The sequence below is a fragment of the Rhinolophus hipposideros genome (assembly GCF_964194185.1).
Source record: "Rhinolophus hipposideros genome assembly, chromosome: 9".
Classification (NCBI taxonomy): Eukaryota; Metazoa; Chordata; class Mammalia; order Chiroptera; family Rhinolophidae; genus Rhinolophus; species Rhinolophus hipposideros.
The window spans coordinates 57,186,010-57,201,568 of record NC_138055.1 but is presented as its reverse complement, the minus strand read 5'-3'; the positions used below and the strand labels follow the sequence as shown (position 1 = coordinate 57,201,568).

At 41.1% G+C, this 15,559-nt stretch overlaps 1 protein-coding gene across 2 annotated transcripts; it reads right to left on the bottom strand.

The window, feature by feature from the left end:
• Positions 1–534: 534 nt before the first annotated feature.
• ATP23 (ATP23 metallopeptidase and ATP synthase assembly factor homolog) lies at positions 535–14,303 on the bottom strand. Of its 2 annotated transcripts, none has more exons than XM_081059214.1 (6): positions 13,409–14,303; positions 10,386–10,431; positions 9,609–9,690; positions 5,871–6,008; positions 3,996–4,079; positions 535–1,582 (listed from the first exon to the last, which is right to left on the bottom strand). In XM_081059214.1, the coding sequence occupies exons 1-6, from the start codon at positions 13,593–13,595 to the stop codon at positions 1,379–1,381; spliced, it is 741 nt and encodes a 246-aa protein (XP_080915340.1). In that variant the 5' UTR covers positions 13,596–14,303; the 3' UTR covers positions 535–1,378. The 2 variants fall into 2 exon arrangements, with proteins under 2 accessions (XP_080915340.1, XP_080915341.1); XM_081059215.1 differs by having other exon boundaries at positions 13,682–13,741.
• Positions 14,304–15,559: the final 1,256 nt, after the last annotated feature.

Sequence of the window (15,559 nt, the reverse complement as noted above, 5' to 3'; positions counted from 1 at the left end):
GGAGACAGATTTCTGTTGTTTCCTATTCCACCATCTTCCCAGAATCCTCAAACCATGTTTTAATGTTTAATAAGTTATTAAGCTTGAGGTATCACTTTATAATTTATATTTAATCAAATTTTAACTCAAAAGAATCCTGTTGGGGCGGCCAGATGCCGATGGCTCAGTTGGTTAGAGTACAAGCTCTTAACAACAAGGTTGCTGGTTAGATTTCCACATGGGCCAGTGAGCTGTGCCCTCCACAACTAGATTGAAGATAACAAGCTGCCACTGAGCTGCCGGAGGGGTGGCCAAATAACTAAGATGGTTAGAGCACGAGCTCTTAACAATAAGGCTGCCTGTTCAATTCCCACATGGGATGGTGGGCTGTGCCCCCTGCAACTAAAATTGAAAACGGTGACTGGACTTGGAGCTGATCTGCGCCCTCCACAACTAGATTGAAGGACAATGGAGCTGATGGGCCCTGGAGAAACACACTGTTCCCCTATATTCCCCAATAAAAAATTTTTAAAAAAATTTAAAAGAATCCTGTTAACTTCATTATCTTCAAACCTTTAATTAGCCACCTCTACACACAGGCATCACTGTCTTTCACTCTGGACATAGGCCAAGAGATGTTTGCTGGGACAGGTAGAAGATGCAGTTACCAGCTAAGGGGGATACATGAGATGACCACGTTTCCATGTTTTCTGAATCCAAAAACTCAGATCAAGCCTTCACAAAGTATTTGAGAATGATTATATGAAAATCTTCTAAATATATAAAGTTAAATTCAATTGCATTATAAATGTAATGCACTGTCTTTACTTAAAAAAAAAAAATGTAATCAGGACTGTCCCCAGAAATTTAAGCCATATAGTAGAACAAAAAGAGGGAAGGCATTGATCATTGAATGAATTATTCCCAACTTTCAATCTTCGTGTGTTTTGATCATTACAGCATCTCAATAAATGTCCTATCATGAGATCCATACACTTTTCTTTGCACGTAATGTAAATACCAACAGTGGTCACCTATCAACATCATACAAAGGCACACTTCACAGGTTTCATAATCAAATTCTAAAATAATTACATGTAATAAAATCATAATAATAAAACACAAATATAAAAAAACACAAGTGCAATACAGAAAATACAAAAATGTAATTTATTTTCCTTATTTACCAAATAGTTAACTATAAAGATATAATTTTTGCCTTAGAGTTCAAGGCAGTTTCATTTTTTACCAGAGTTACTATTTTTGATCATATGCTAGAATCAGCATCTTCTGTTTTATCTTGATTTAATTGATCGTTTACATTTTATACATCTGTGCACTTGAAAACCATATTTTCTCCATGATCGTTAAAGCTCTGTAATATAAAATGTCATTGTCTTCATATATTTGAGTAATACCGATCACGGTTTTGAAAGTCTCTATGAGCATATCTTGCATAAGTCTTGTTATGCGGGATCCTTCCAAAAGGTTCGTGGTCATTGAAACAAGATTCAAAAACTTCATCAACAGCCTTTTGAGCTACTTCTTTGCTGATATTCCTAACAGCCAGGATAGAAAGAATGGCTCTGTCTCTCACACAAGTCTAAGGAGAAAGATTATGTAGGTACACATATAATTATTTAGGTATAAGTAAGACCTCCTCCAATTTTTTCATCTTTTCCAATAATATAAGCAGATGTCATTCTCTGAAGTTCTAGGCAGTGTTTGCCAAACAATAACTCCCAATTTGGAAAATTATAGAAAGTGTATAAATAAGGTTCTGGTTGAATTTTTAATAAAATTTAAATAAATTTAAAATATACTTTACTTCTGCAACTCTCTTCCTTAACTTTTCAGTTGACAAATGCTAGATAACTTTTCCTTCAAGAGAAGCACTTTTCCCCAGACAACAGGAAATCACATATATTTTTATATATATATATATATATATATATATATATATATATATATATATATGTACATATATATATATATACACAAATTGGAATGTGTCTCAATTTTTCAAGGAGGGGAAAAAATCAAACATTTTTTTTCTTAGTATTCTTTGCATGGGCATTAAAGTTCTCTTACTAAGAAAATCATTTACCTAAATTTACTTTATAATTTACATAGTAATAGACTAAAATTGCTCAGTATTCTAAATATTTCAAGAAACATAAGATCCTGCCAGTGCAGTTATTGGAGAGCTTTTAATCAATTTATTTCTCCACAGGACCAAACTAAAACTCAAAAGAATGGCATTTAACTTTTTCCTGAAAAATAACCAAACACTGGTTCTGATGGCTACGCATCCTGTCAATCACTGATTTTCTCAGCATGTTCCCAGTTTTACTTTAGCCTGGTGAACATGCCCAACTTGGAAATGCTCACTAATGTTGGACTATAAACCAGTGCTTCTCAACCTAAATTATACCACTGATTTTAAAACAAAACCCGAGGCATAAAGGCATAAGAAAGAGAGGAAGCCACAATAGCAAATGCCAAAAAGAGGAAATTTCTCTCCTCCAGGAAAAAAAAATGGTGGTAAAAATTTGTCTCCTGGAGCCACAGAAATGGGAGACGCAAGTATAGATCACAGTCCAGATTTACTTCTTTCCAGAAATAATAAATTTCTGTTAAAAGTGTGCAATTTTACAATCAGTTACTGTAATCATTGTTTCGATTTCTTGGGTACATGCTGTACAAAAGCAGGGACTCCGTTCTTTAAGACTGTTCTCCCACAACCAGGTTCCCACTACCTGCACATATTTTCCATCCTGCTGCTAGTTCTATTTGTTTTCTGCGGCTGCTGCCCAAGGTAAAAAGAGGCGAGACTTCTCTTCCAAAGACTCTGGCCCTAGACCACAGGCCTTAGCCATGTTATCCTCTTCTCTAGGTGAGCCGATGTGTACCCCTACTTCCAACGTTCCCACTGAGCCAGAGCACACAGCCCAATCAAATGCAGCCTGAGCTGAATCGACCAGAGAAGCAGGGGCTCAAGGGCACAGAAGACATGTGGTACAAGGCAACTCAGTGGCACATCACTCAGCTGACTTAGCACAGGCTGAAAGCGGAACACTCCCCTTTCTGTGTCATCACCCTCTCCAGGCAGCAGGCTTCTCTTCTAGCTCCCATTCACCAAGTTCACAGTTTCTTAGTGGTTCCCTGTGACTCTACCCTCCACCCCAGAGATTAGTTACTCTCTTCTCTAAAGAACAAAGGGCCTTCCTGTTGTCCCAAGCCTATCTCCTTTGCATCTGGTTGAAACTGCTATGCTGATGCCCATGTACCTCACAAATTGGCCCAGCAAGTTCCTCCCACAGAAAATGTCTGACCAGCCTTTCTCCTAACTGTGGACACAGAGCCCCTGGGCTGCTGTGGGCAGAACTGCTTACATTCATTATCAGTCCATCAGGTCTACACTCTTCTCCCCGTGTCCATCCATCGCAGATCTTAAAAGCTTTCTAGCAGGATGATCTGGCCTATAGTTTTCTTTGGTTTTGCTTTGTTTTGTTTACAAAATCCCTCTCGGCTCAGTTCATCATAATCAAGTCTGTGCCAATCCAAAGCTTTGCTGTCACATACTACATCCTTTAAAGGTGCACTAATGCACAGCCATGACCTGTGCTGCAATGCAGTCTCTGTTCTGAAAGGTACTACTTTTTTGTCTGGAGAATACGTGGTAGCTTCCAAATATAAGTCCAGGACTGCTAGGATAAAGATAAGACAGGCTGTGATTTCACTTCCATTCCTTATCTACCCCCATCTGAAAAAGTATCCCAAGAGTGAGATCAGAGCTCTTTTCACTATAAAAATCTCCATCCATCACACAGCGTGCCCATAAGTACAAAGTAAAACTAAATTCCATCTGTTTGGCTTAAACGGTATACGTTTTGTATTCTTTCCATATAAGCAGTTCTTTCAAATTTCAAATACTAAATGTACTTCTTATTTCTTTATTCACTATTTCCACTCTTAGCACTCTTGAGGGTAAGTAATTTCATGTTAGATCTTACCTGATGGTGTTGTTTTAATCCAAAATGTAACCTGAAAATTTCATTTATAAGTGAGCAGTCTCCACTAAGGTTAGCAGCTCGAACCTATCACAGAGACAGAAGGCAAATGAAAAGAAAGTAAAAGCTCATGCTCTATACCTTTATATCCACACATTTTTTTATTGTAAAATAATATAAAATTAGCAAGTTTTTCTGAGAACAGAGTGTCTGTAAGACTTTTTTAAACTCTATTGACTCAAGGTGTTCTTAAATTAAGAAAAAGAACAGATATGGATGAGCTATGGTGGACGATGCCAAATACACTGGGGGGGGGGGGTCAATCATCTAACAAAGAAAATTTTCAAAATTTTACACTGTAGCCTTACTGACAAAACTAATTTCTTTGGAACCAAAAGTGAGAGATTTGGATTTAAGAGTTAAAAAGTCCATGTTCTCTACAAGACACAAACATCCAAAATTTCCAAACGGACTTCAAGAAAGCATTTTTCCAAAGATCTACAAACTGAGTTTCAATGTGACTTAAAACTGAATACATCAATATCTAAGACACTTTAAACATAAGAACTTCCCAGCCATAGCCGAAATCACTGAAACCCTTTTGGACCTTCCCTTAAACCTGTATAAGTTCATAACCTTCCTCCAGAGCCTCGATTGTCCTATGAAAAATTAAGTGGTACAAAGCACAGAGAACCAAGAACATTCCAAACTGAGCATGACAGCCTGAAGTTAGGACATGTTTTCTAATTTACTACATCTCTAAGGTAAAAAGCAGCTTTAATAGATGAGGAATAAGAAGTCTTGGAACTACCCACATAGATTCTACAGCCAACCTGGCCACATTTTTGCTAATTCATTGCAAATAGAACGGCCCACTTCTTGCTACTTCTACAATAACATGGCCTTATTCCTCTGAGGCGCTCAAGGCACTTAACACACTTTCACTAGCTAACAGGCATTATTAATTTTCATAACACCCAAAGGAGAGACACATTTCAAAACTCTAGTCTACTCTCCAAATAGTAAGAGTTATAATTTCATGTACTGGGGTTGCTTATTAATTTCAAAGGAAAGAGAAAATAATCAAAGTTATAAAGCATAAATAGCTTAAAATTTGTATTAGTTTTTTAACTTAGCTAGTTTTTTAACTTAGCACGTTGCACATTTCAATTAATAAAATGCAAATATGAAATACGTATGTCTCTCTAGGCACATATGAGTACATTTGCATAAAACACACACGTGAGAGTAATACAAAGTACTTAATAATAGCTATCTTTTTATGTTGTATTTTTGAGACTAAATGTTTTGCTCTGGGACAAGCAAGGAGCGTTGGAAGACAAAGCTATGGAAGACAGCACAGCAAACCGGTTAAGAACCCTGGTTGCAATCCTGCCTCTTCTTACTAACTACGGAATCTAAACAAATGCCTCACTTTCCATAGATATAAAATGGGGATAATAGTGCCTTACCTCCATGGGTTGTTGTGAAGATTAAATAAGAATCCACAAACAGTATAGTGTTGGGCACACAGCCCTCAGTAAATGTTAACTATCCTTATTTTTTACATTATATAGTTTATTCTATAAAATAGTTTATTATTATAGTTAGTTAATTAGTTAATCATCACTGTTATTAGGATTTAAAGGTTATACTTAAGACAATTCTAAACAGATACTTAAAATGTCTCGTGTCTCAAAAATTATATTCAGTAATTAAACACAAAAATTCAAAACTAACGTTTTATGTTAGTAAAACTATGACAGTAACTATCATATATAGTTATATATAGACAGGAACTATGACAGTAACTATAAATTGAGTAACATATTCAAAGTGTCTTGGGGGCCAAAAGACATGTTCGACAATGAAACTCACCTCTGAGCATGCCAAGTGTCTGACGTTGGTGAACCAGTCGACATGAGCACGACAATGGTCAAATGCATGAATGAGCTCGTGAGTGACCACTCTGTTCATATGGGCCTGATTACGAATATTATTCTGGCACAAAACAATCTAGGAGGCACCAAAACAAGAGAAGTTCGATTATTTCTACAATCTACTCTCATTTCACGGATTCCATCCTCTCTCTCACCTGAGGGGCCTCACCTGCTTGGATGGTCTCCGCCCACGCATCTCCACTGACCCCCACGCCCACCTACATGTCAAGGCCCAGTATTAACTACAATCTCCTTTAAGCCTTCCCCATGGCTAACTTCTCCCTTCTCCTCTCTTTGGACCACAGCAGCACTTACAGTAGGACACTTATTCACTGTCCTCACTGGGCTGACTGTACCAGTGTGTCCTGGACTCCACAGCATTGTGGAGTTTCGTGTCATATTAAGAGTGCGGACTTTGGAATGAAGTAGACAGATTCAAATTTCAGCCCCATTCCTTACGAATTCGGTGATCTTGGGCAAGTCTCTTAACTCCCTGTGCCTCAGTTTCCTCCACTATAAAAAGGGGATAGAGTACCTAGCTCATAGAATTGTGAGAATTAAATGAGAATATACATAAAATGCTTCTTATCAAGTTTCTGAATGAGCAATGAATCAATAATGAATGACCACCACTATCCCATTCTACTAGAATTACCAGAGGAAATCCTTAGGAAGACCTTCAGAAAAACATGCAAAAAGCAAGCAGCACACTGAATAATAAAGATATGAGGTATCCTAATAATAACAGTTACCATTTATTGTGTACTTCCTATGCGCCAGACACTGGGATACATGCTAGATACTTCATATACATTCATTCAACATCCATTTATTCAACTAATATTTATTAAGACCTATCTACTAATGGAGATAGAAATTAATCAAATATTTACCAAAATGCTTAAATACATGCAATGACAGTTGTCATGAAAAAAACCCAGGTGGTCATGAGTACTTATAATGAGAATGCCTGACCTGGTCTGAAAGGCTGGGAAAGGCTTCTCTTCAGAAGGAATGTTTAAACTGGGATCTAATGGATGAATGGGAGTTAATTCTGATAAGGGAAGGGAGCATTTCAGACAGAGAGAACAACCTGTGCAGAGGTTAAGGGGAGAGTTGAAGGAACGGAATGTGTGAGAAGCTGAAAGCAGGCCTGTATTGCTGAAGCGCAGCGTTGGAGGTGATAGGCATGAGATAAGGCGGATGAGGTCAGTCAGCAGTGGCCAACTCACTGAACTCTTTGTCTTTATCCTGAGAGCAATGGGAAGTCACTAGAAAGGAGTGGTGAAACAGGGGCGTGCTTGTTTTATTTTGTCTTTCTCCTTTTGACTATAGTCGGGACAATAAGCAGAAGATGACCAAAACTAGATGCAGAGAGACTAGTTGAAGTATTCTAGGCAAGCGGTCATGCTATCTGACAGTGGGATAGTGGGAGCCAAAAAAAGGTATCTGGGAGGTAAACTGGACAAAATTTAGTGATGGATAGAATATGGGGAGGGAGTTGGAGGTGTCCAGAATGATTCCCTCATTTCTGGCTACGTAATAGGATGGATGGCGGTACCATTCACTGAAATATGAAAAACTAAGAGACCAGGTTAGATGGGGGTGAGGTGTGGTAAAAATTCCCAGTTTGGACTTGGACATGTCAGGTCTGAGATGCCCTGTGGACATCCAGGTGGAGGCGTTAAGTGGGCACTTGGGTAGAGTGACGTGAAGTTCAAAAGGGAGCTCTGACCTAGGAAAATAAATGAGATGCCTTTGGCAGAGTATAGAGTAAAAACGAAGGGGACCTACCACCAAGGATTGCGGGACTTCAACATTTCAGGACTGGTAGAGAAAGGTGAGCTAGCAAAGGAGTGACAAAAGAGTGCTGTGTACCTAAAACCGTGGGAAGGAAGTGTTTGGCATTACCTGCTAAAGTCAAGCGGTATGCATACCATATGACCCAGCAGTTCCTCTCCTAGCCAGAACTTCTGCACATGTGCACCAGGAAAAAAAGGTAAAAATATTCACAGCAGCATTATTTAAAATAACAATGTTGGAAAAAGTCAGTATTAGATAGAGTAAACTGTAGTATAGATACACAATGGAGTACTATCCAACCATGAAACTAAATAAATCAGTGATGTACACAACAGGAAACACTCTCACAATGTTGAACAAAAGAATTGTTACAGAAGACTATATACTGTTTAATTTCATAAAGCTACCAACTATTACGTGTAACTCAGAGCTTAAGAGCAGACCACTAAGTAACACATTGTCGGACATTATCGACAGATGGCAAAGCCCCTCAGAAAGCAGGGAATGATCACCACAGAAGTCCGAACAAGGAAGGAGAGGGGATGTGACCCACGAGGGGAACACAGGCTGTGAGGTCCTGGCAAGGTTGTTTCACATGTGAGTGGCATTCCTTGTATTAGGTATTCATTGTATTATGACCGAAAGTATACAGATAGGTTTTTTTACTTTTCTGTATGAATGAGATACCTCACAATACAAATTTTAATTGCAAAAAAAATTAAAAAGAGAGTGCCCACTGTGTTCAACATTGTTGAGAAGTAAGACAAAGGTTCAAAATGTCCACTGTATTTAACCACAAGGGAGGAAGAACTTACCAAGACTCACTTTGAGAGCTATAGGTATTGTGATGACCAAGTTACAAATGAGGAAACTGAGAATAAGGCAAATTACTTGCCCAAGCCCCACAGCTAACGAGCAGGGGAACTAGGATTTGAATTCAAGTCTACCTGACTCCAAAACCCAGACCACTCACCCCTGTGCTATGCTGCTTTTTCCCATGATTACTGGAAACAGTTATAAATAACGCAAATACATATAAAATTCCCCAGAAGGAAACAATTAAGTATAGTTAGATGTGGGTTATATATTTAAGATGGAAATAGTTAGTCATAACACCTCCTTCAACTACCCTCATCACATGACATAATTCAACTGCCACCTCCAAGACTCTGTCAAAACCCTCCAGTGACTTAAAATTAATAACTTTTATTGAATGCTTGCTGTTTTCTATATAAGAAACGTCTCATTTAATTCTCAGAACCATTCTATAAGATAGATACAATCATTACCCGTATTTTACAGATAAGAAATCTCACTCCCCTAATCAAAATTTTTCAAAGGTGTATCACTTCTCACCACCTAAAGGTGAAATTCTTAAGCTTAGCATTCAAAGCATCCCACCCTATGGCTTACCTTTCTTTCCAATCTTACTTCCTCTTGTTCCCCATGCATTCCTGCCCTCCAGCTAAACTAGAAAACATGCCATTCCCCAAATATACCTGGTGCTTTCGCAATACGTCACCTTCGTTCATGCTTTTCCTGTTTTGGGCAAGAGTGTTTGTCTTCTTTGCCCTAATGAGGCTTTATGTGAATCTAGCTGAATCTGTTGGCACCTTTCAGTCAATCATATCACTGTTCTGTAGTGGTAACCAGGCCCACCTAAAATAATTTATAACCTGACTCAAATTTTATCATGGTCTGTGTTCATGGCCCATCTCCCCTGTGAGAGTGTGAATTCCTTAAAAGTAAGGACCATGACTAATTCATTTTGTGAATCCCACACAAAGTCTACCAAACAGAACGCCCAGCCTGTGCAAGGAGCTCAGTGAAATCAGAACTGGAGGAAAGAAAACAACTTTGCAAAAATGCCTACCTGAGACATTGAAGCATCAAAACCTCCACTGACATTTCCATTACAGTCTTCACAAGAAAAGTGTCTTTCTCTGTTAACAGCACTAAAAGGCAAGAATGGATTAAAGAGACTATGTCCAGAAGCAGTGTGCATGTGGCACAGAGGAAACAGCCCTGGGCCAGGAGAACTGTATCAAACCCCCTCCACCACTAACGCATAAGAAACACCAGGAAAGTAACTTAACACCTTCAGGACTCATCTGTAAAACAAGGAAACTGTCTCTGCAATATCTATCCTAGTTCAAATTCTATGAACCTTATGATTCCATAAAGCTTTTGGTCGACTAATTAAGGCCATATTGGAAATATGGTGAAGTTACTGCCCTCGGGCCAGAATGTTAAGAAGTGGACCTCAGAAGTCTTCCTCCAATCCCTTTAAAATTAAACAACACCGGGACAGCTCCTCAGCAACAAGCTGAGATTTCCTCTCCATTAAGGACAATGCTGACACTGGCATACCAGTAAAGCCGGGTTTGCAATTACTTGCGAGAAAGATTTTAGGTATAATCCTTACAAAATACCCGAGGTGAATGGGAGAGCCAGAGATTTGGCATTAGGGCAGATGACATCCAGCGAGAACAAGGCTTGCCTGGAGAGAATGCAGCCAATCACCATCACATAACCACATGGAAAAGGCTTTGTAGCCTCAAGTGAAAAATCTTAAATTGTTCCAGTTTGGGTTTTGTTTTTGTTTTTAGCAGCCAAAATATGGAGCAGCACTTCAAAAAGATTTACTTACCAACCCGAATGCTTCATGGCATCAAGTAGAAGCTTGACATATGGGTCTAAAAAGATATTGATTCAATTACATATGCTAATTGGAAAGAATAGCCAATCAAATTATCCAAATGGCAGTGTGAGACATTACCAAAAAGTAATTCACCAATCTTAATGAAGTAATACTATCTTAAAATTGGTAAAAAATGGTTATAAAAAGACAACCTTAACATAAAAACAAGTATTTAATGAACTGAAACACTGACACAAATAACAAGATGAGTACTACCAAACATCTTAGATAATGTCAAATATGCTTTTAAAAGCCATATTTAGTTAAATGATCAAACGCATTGTATTAAAGCATATACCAAGACTGAGGAAATTTGGGGCCATATCCACATAAATGAACAGCAGCACACTATCCAGATTAGAGAAGTAACCCCACAGTTGTCTGACCTGGTCGGGCTACCCTTGTAACCCAGTGTCCCATTCTGAGTACCACACTCTAAACAGGACCTGCCAACTGAAGCTCTTCCACGGATGGAAAGCAATTAAAACAGTACGGGACTATGTTTGATAAGAAGTAAGAAAGGATTTGTGGATTTGGAAAGGAGAAAGACCACACAGCTTCAAGTATTTGAAGGAGTTCCATGTGGGAATGAATTCAGTCAATATTTCTACAGAAGGCAGAACAAGGATCAAAGGGTAGACATTACATGGGGCAGATTTCAACTCAATATGAGAAAGGAATTTTCCCAAAAATTAAAGCTGTTGATACAAAAGACACTCAAGGTAAGCCTCAAAGAACAGATAAGCTGTTCCTGCAGACATCTATAAATGCTCTGGTCAGTGATGGCACAGAAGTTTTTCTGTATGGGGGTGAAAAGGCCTATTACTCCTGAGACTCCTTTCACTTCTAAGAGTCTATATGCCTGTGACAATTACAGGAAAGTACAATGAACACCTCTAATAACTTTTCACATAGGCGTCTTAAGTGTATAAATGCACAGCAAATTACATGATGTAAGCAAAAAAAAAACCAGAAAAAGAAATCAAGGTTTTAATTTTTAAAAAAGCGTTGAAAGCAAAAACAGGTAAGAGAAAAGTAGTAGTTGCGATGATAAAGTTAGGTTAGGTTATTGCTTTACTAACCCACCTCCTCTTAAGAGTGTTAACAGTAAAAGAATTATTATTAATGATAAGTATTATTTAGTGTATATCAGGTGTCAGGCACCATACTAATGCATTATTATTCAAGCAAATAAAAGAAGTTTGCAAAGTTAAAGTGGGTTCAAAAATCTATAGTCCTCTTAAAAAAAAAAAAATTTGCAGGGAGCACAGTGGTTTTGTACTTCAAAAAGAACCTACAGTATTTTAGAATCAATTTGCTTTGAAGAACAAGAAAACAAAGATCTCCCATGTGGCTTGGTTCTCCCGTCACCCCCTTGGTTCTTCCATCTCCCATCATTGTCAGGGATAGGATGACAGCTTTAATACTACCAAAAGGTTTTCCCAGCAGCCTTCCCTAGGGAAAGCTGAGGCCTATTCATTCCTACTGGGGCTCACGTTCAGCACCTCACCCTCTTCACATCCTATCTCAACTCTTCCTTCACTGTATGGCTCTTCCCCTGCAGGAACAACTACCCTTTATCAGCTCCTGATACGCTGGCACTTTACATTCATAAAATCTATTCCTCACAACAACCCTAAAAGAGGTATTTTTATGTCATCTCTCCCCCCCCTTTTTTTTTGCAGATATGGATAGAGGGGATCATAGTTAAATCACTCTTCCACACCTAACAAGGAGAGGGAACAGATTTTGAAGCCATGTCTTACTCTGCATGCCATATTTTTTCCTCTGTGTTCCACTCTGAAACATCTTAAAGGCAGGGTCCTTACTCATCTTAGTATTTTCCCACACCAGAACCTAGTTAGTACTCAATATATATTTGCAAGCTAAATACAATATCATCATTCCCTCTACTCTCCTTCCTCCTCCCACCTCCCCTGACTCCATATATGCTGGTAATCGCAAGAAGGTAGGAAAATTTGGGGTGATTGATTTTTGAACTCTAGCCAGCTATGAAAGAGTAACCTTGTTTTGGGACAAGTACCTTTGAGACTTCTATGTCTGAAGTAAAGGAGTTAAGGAGTTAAGAAATCTCTAGTGCAGTGTCCCTGGGACTAGACGTAAATTCCTAGGAGGCAGGTAGCTACGTCCTTATTTAAACCACAACAGTGGCTCTTAACCCTTTTGGGGTCATGGGCGTCTTTAAGAATATGAGGACACCAGGTGGCCGGATGGTTCAGTTCGTTGGAGCACAGTGCTCATACCACGAGGTCGCCGGTTTGATTCCCACATGGGCCAGTGAGCTGCTCCCTCCAGAACTAGACTGAAAAAAATGACTCTACTTGGAGCTGATGGGTCCTGGAAAAACACTGTAACCCCAATATTCCCCAAGAAAAATTTAAAAAGAATATGAAGCTATAAACTTTGTCTCCCCAAAACTGCAGGTAGATGCAATCGCACACGATTTCGCTCGCAGTCCACTTCAGGGGTTCCTAACACTCTGAAGCCCACCCAGGTAGGAAGATTAAGGACTCCTTCCATGGAAAGGTAGGTTTGCAAAACTGTCGTTTTTGCAGTGCCAACAGTAAGTACGCCTTAATTAACGTGGCTCTTGAAAACTGCTTCACCCAGACTCTAGATAAAGTCCCCCCATATTGCTGCATAACTTACATAAGAAATCAGAGAATCTATCAGACCAGTGAGTGTGTCAGAAAAGGGCAAACTCCGAGCCCTACTCCTTGTTCATTCCGCAAGAGTAGCGCGGACAGGGGCCTCAGCGCGTCCTCTGATAAGGAAACTGAGGCCCAGACCCCCTGGCCCAGAATGCCGAACCTGCCCAGTCTCTGCGCCGCGGAGCCTGAACCCGGCCCACGCCGCCGCTGAGACTGGCCGAGGGGCACCGAGGCTCTTCCCTGCCCGCCAGGGCTCAGACACCGCCCCGCCCGACCCCCGGCCTCCGGGTCAGCCCCTACTTGTCTGCAGCGTCTTCAGGAGCATGAGCTGGCACTTCTGATTGTTGCTGAAGAAGCTGGAGAGGAACCCCTGCTGGGGCTTCCCCTGAGCCAGCCGCTCGGGGAAGACCTGGCACGCGACGTGTTGCTGCTGCAGCGACTCCCCGGCCGCAGGGCCTGGCCTACGCTCGTCCGAAGTTCCTGCCATGCCATCCACGGTCCTCACCGCTTCCTCCCGCCTCGGGTGGCACGGGGTGAGACTAGGAAAAGTAACCACCCTCTCGCCAAACTCACTGCTCTGGGTCTTTCTCCGCGGGGCCGACGGGTAGCTGGGCAGCGAGACGGTCGGAGGGCGGGGCCGAGGAGGTTGGGCCAGAGGAGCTTCTGAGCCCGCAAGGGTCGCTGGGCGGGGCGAAAGGCGCGGGGCGGGGCGAGGAGCCCTGGGCGGGGCGAAAGGCGTGGGGCGGAGCGAGGAGCCCTGGGCGGGGCGGAAGGCGTGGGGCGGAGCGAGGAGCCCTGGGCGGGGAGAAAGGCGTGGGGCGGAGCGAGGAGCCCTGGGCGGGGCGGAAGGCGTGGGGCGGAGCGAGCTCTGGGCGGGGCGGAAGGCGTGGGGCGGAGCGAGGAGCCCTGGGCGGGGCGGAAGGCGTGGGGCGGAGCGAGGAGCCCTGGGCGGGGAGAAAGGCGTGGGGCGGAGCGAGGAGCCCTGGGCGGGGCGGAAGGCGTGGGGCGGAGCGAGCTCTGGGCGGGGCGAGGGGCTCCAGGAGAGGTGGGGGTGTTTGATCGCGTGCAGCGGGAGGAGCTGGGGGTGGGCTTCTGCCCTTGCAGGCTGCACCCAGGCTGCTGCGGGCTTCGCAGTGTTGTTACCCAGTGTTGTTACCCTCAGTGTTGTTACCCAGTCCCCACAGCGTCGTTCCGTAGCCCCGCATCCTCGTGGTCAACTCCTGGCCAATACTGGCCACTAAGTCTCCTTTTCCCTCTGAAGGTCTCCGCCATCCGCCACCCACTTCCTATCGTTAGCAGAAACTGCTAATTGCAGTTTCTGGACCACTTCTCCTCTGAAAGCAGTTTTTAACATTTGAAAGCTACAATTATGGCTGATAACATCAAAATCCTCAAAATATAGTACCCAGCTATTTTTTGTTTCATCTGGGCCCATTCACCCACTCTCCTCTCTTGCTACCCCAAATAACTCTCTGATAACAAAACACAACGTGCTTGTTTCTACCTCCAAGACTTAACTCATCTTTAATTCCACCTTTAAGCCCCTTTCCTCGGTCCTTATCCAGGTCCTGATCAAATCTACCTACTCCACAGGGCATTCCCAGATACCATAATCAAAATTAATCTTTCCTGATCTCCCAATGTACAAAGAACTTTATACCTATTATGGCTTTCATTATAGCCCGCCAGGTTTCATTTGAGCTTCTCTGCCCTCAATAAATTACTCAGTTCAGCTCAGACATTTATTCAGCACCTACTATGACCAGTCAGGCATGGTAGCAGAAACAGAATAACAAGAAAATTGCTGAAGTTGAAATGTATCTAAATAATAAAGGCTAAAGAGACCTTATGTACAGTGCCTTATGTGTCACATGCTCAATAAAGGTGTAAATTGGATGGGACGCTGGGATTAGTCATCCACTTGAAATAAAAATATGAATAACTCCTACATACTAAAATACTAAAGGTGTAAATTGTAAAAAAGCCTCTTTTTATTGAGGTCACCGTGGATAAATTATTTCTAATCCCCACTACAACCCCGCAAAGTAAGTATTATAATATTATCACTATTTTGCTGATAAGGAAAATGGACTTGGCAAAATTGAATAATTTATCCAGGATCACACAACCAGCTTCCAATCTAGTAAGGGAATGAAACACATATATGGAAAACTAGACCATTCAAGTTAGTGTGTTTAGTCTGTAATACTCAGGAAAGGCTAGAGAGAGAAGATGAGGCCTGGAATAAGCCATAGCCTGTAAACATTTGAAATACTATTTGAAATATTATTCAGCTACATGAATAAGCAAAGAAATGCAAAGTAAAAGCTGCATTTTTCCTACCAAAGGAGTAAATGTGTTTTCAATACTCATTCTGAAGGCAACAGAGAAAACTAGAATAAATTTATGCCAAAATATGATCAATAGTTGTCTAGGTACTGGAATATTTTT

Coding starts and splice junctions, on each gene's coding strand:
- ATP23 (XM_081059214.1), bottom strand. CDS start 13,595: ATGGCAGGAACTTCGGACGAGCGTAGGCCAGGCCCTGCGGCCGGGGAG. Junction 10,432..13,408: donor CCTGAAGACGCTGCAGACAA/GTAGGGGCTGAC, acceptor ATATCTTTTTAG/ACCCATATGTCAAGCTTCTA. Junction 9,691..10,385: donor GCCATGAAGCATTCGGGTTG/GTAAGTAAATCT, acceptor CTTGCCTTTTAG/TGCTGTTAACAGAGAAAGAC.